The sequence below is a fragment of the Propithecus coquereli genome, unplaced genomic scaffold (genome assembly GCF_000956105.1).
Source record: "Propithecus coquereli isolate 6110/MARCELLA unplaced genomic scaffold, Pcoq_1.0 Scaffold600, whole genome shotgun sequence".
Classification (NCBI taxonomy): domain Eukaryota; kingdom Metazoa; phylum Chordata; class Mammalia; order Primates; family Indriidae; genus Propithecus; species Propithecus coquereli.
In genome coordinates this window covers 528333-529910 of record NW_012151953.1, presented here as the reverse complement: position 1 = coordinate 529910, position 1578 = coordinate 528333, and the positions used below count along the sequence as shown (strand labels likewise).

General features: G+C 34.7%; 1 protein-coding gene across 1 annotated transcript in view; it reads right to left on the bottom strand.

The window, feature by feature from the left end:
- EIF4G3 (eukaryotic translation initiation factor 4 gamma, 3) overlaps positions 1-1578 on the bottom strand; it is a 128575-nt gene that overhangs the window by 24892 nt on the left and 102105 nt on the right. Inside the window, exon 18 of the mRNA XM_012659254.1 lies at positions 842-923. Within this exon, the coding sequence (XP_012514708.1) occupies positions 842-923 (82 nt within the window). The remainder of the gene's footprint in view (positions 1-841; positions 924-1578) is intronic.

Below are 1578 nucleotides of genomic sequence, written 5' to 3'. Positions count from 1 at the left end.
CTCTTGCTCAGGCTGGTTTCGAACTCCTGAGCTCAAACAATCCGCCAGCCTCAGCCTCCCAGAGTGCTAGGATTACAGGCGTGAGCCACCGCGCCCGGCCCAGAATCTTTATTTTTAAGTTTTATTTAGACATCGCTCATCCTAGACATTTCATTCCCTTTGAGATGCCACAATTTGTGCCCTAACCTCTTAGACTTCTAATAGAGCACTTCCATACTCTTTTGATATTATTGGATTACATTTATCTGTCTCCCTCTCTAGTCTATAAATTCACTAAAGGCTTAGTTATTTTTATAGACTGAGAGCCTAGCATAGAGCTTTACTGAGAATGATTGTGCAGTAAATATTTATTAAGCTAAAATAAATTTAACTTCAGAAATTCACCATCCTGCAGAATCGTTTTATCACCTACTTTTAATCAGATTACCAGCCCGTATTCTAAAAATAACAAAATTAATCATTTTATGAGTCCTTTCTCTGAAAGCAAAGTAGTTTTCATTGAATCTATTAAAAAGTATAAATAATATAGCCATTTTGTTTCAAGAGAAAACAAAATTATCAACCACAAATAAAACATATCTTGAGATTCTTTAGAATTAGGCCAAACTAGTGGAGATTAGACAATTCTATCCCAAGATTAGTATACAGAACGACAAATACATCTCAGAAAGAAACTAGTTTGAAGCAGAGACTTCTTTTTTTTCAAAGAATAAAATAGTATTACTTGCACAAAATAGTATTACTTGCACACTGAGACCTAAGCAATTCACAGATAACCCAAGATCAAGATCACTGCCCTTCCTAATATGCTGTTGAGTCTGACATTCAGTTTAACACTCACCATTTGTTTGCATAGAAGGTGCAATATTTCAGAAAGCAAGACCCCAGCTCTTCCAACAGGAAGCAAAGGTTTGCTAAATTCTCTGTAAAAGACAGGAGCAGTGATTAAGTATCTCTGAACAAATTCTCCATTCTAGAATAACAGGCAAACAATGTGTGCCAAAAAAAGATACTGTGAAACCTAAATAATACTGGCCAAGCCAAAGCTCCAGGACATGCTCTAAGTCATTTTCGGCAGTTCAGAGACTTTAGGTTCACCTTATGCTTCATGGAGAAGCTGAAAAGGGACTTTAGAATTCCTGGTTTTTGCCTTTTTCTTTAACTACTTCAGTGATAGAAGCAACACAAAGATCAGTTTTGTTAGTAATCCGTTTATTTACGTAAGCTCCACGGCAAGTCAAAAGAAGAGAAGCACCTTAGGTAATAGCGATGTGAAGCTTAGTTGCAAAGTATTTTTAAGAAATAAAGTTTTTCTTTAGAATATGAATGAAACAGAAAGGGGCCATTTTTTTTCATAGTCTAAATCAGCATTTTTCAAACTGTGTTTACAGAATATCAATAATATCAATAATTCCTCAAAAAGGATTCTACGGTCAATTAAGTAAGGCAATGCTGAATTAAACAAAGCTAGTTTTCACTTATTGTTTTGTTTTACTAGAGGATTTTTATAATCTTTAATGTACTATAATATGCTTTGTGAATCTCAAAAAAAGGGACTTCATAATATGCGCAGTTTGA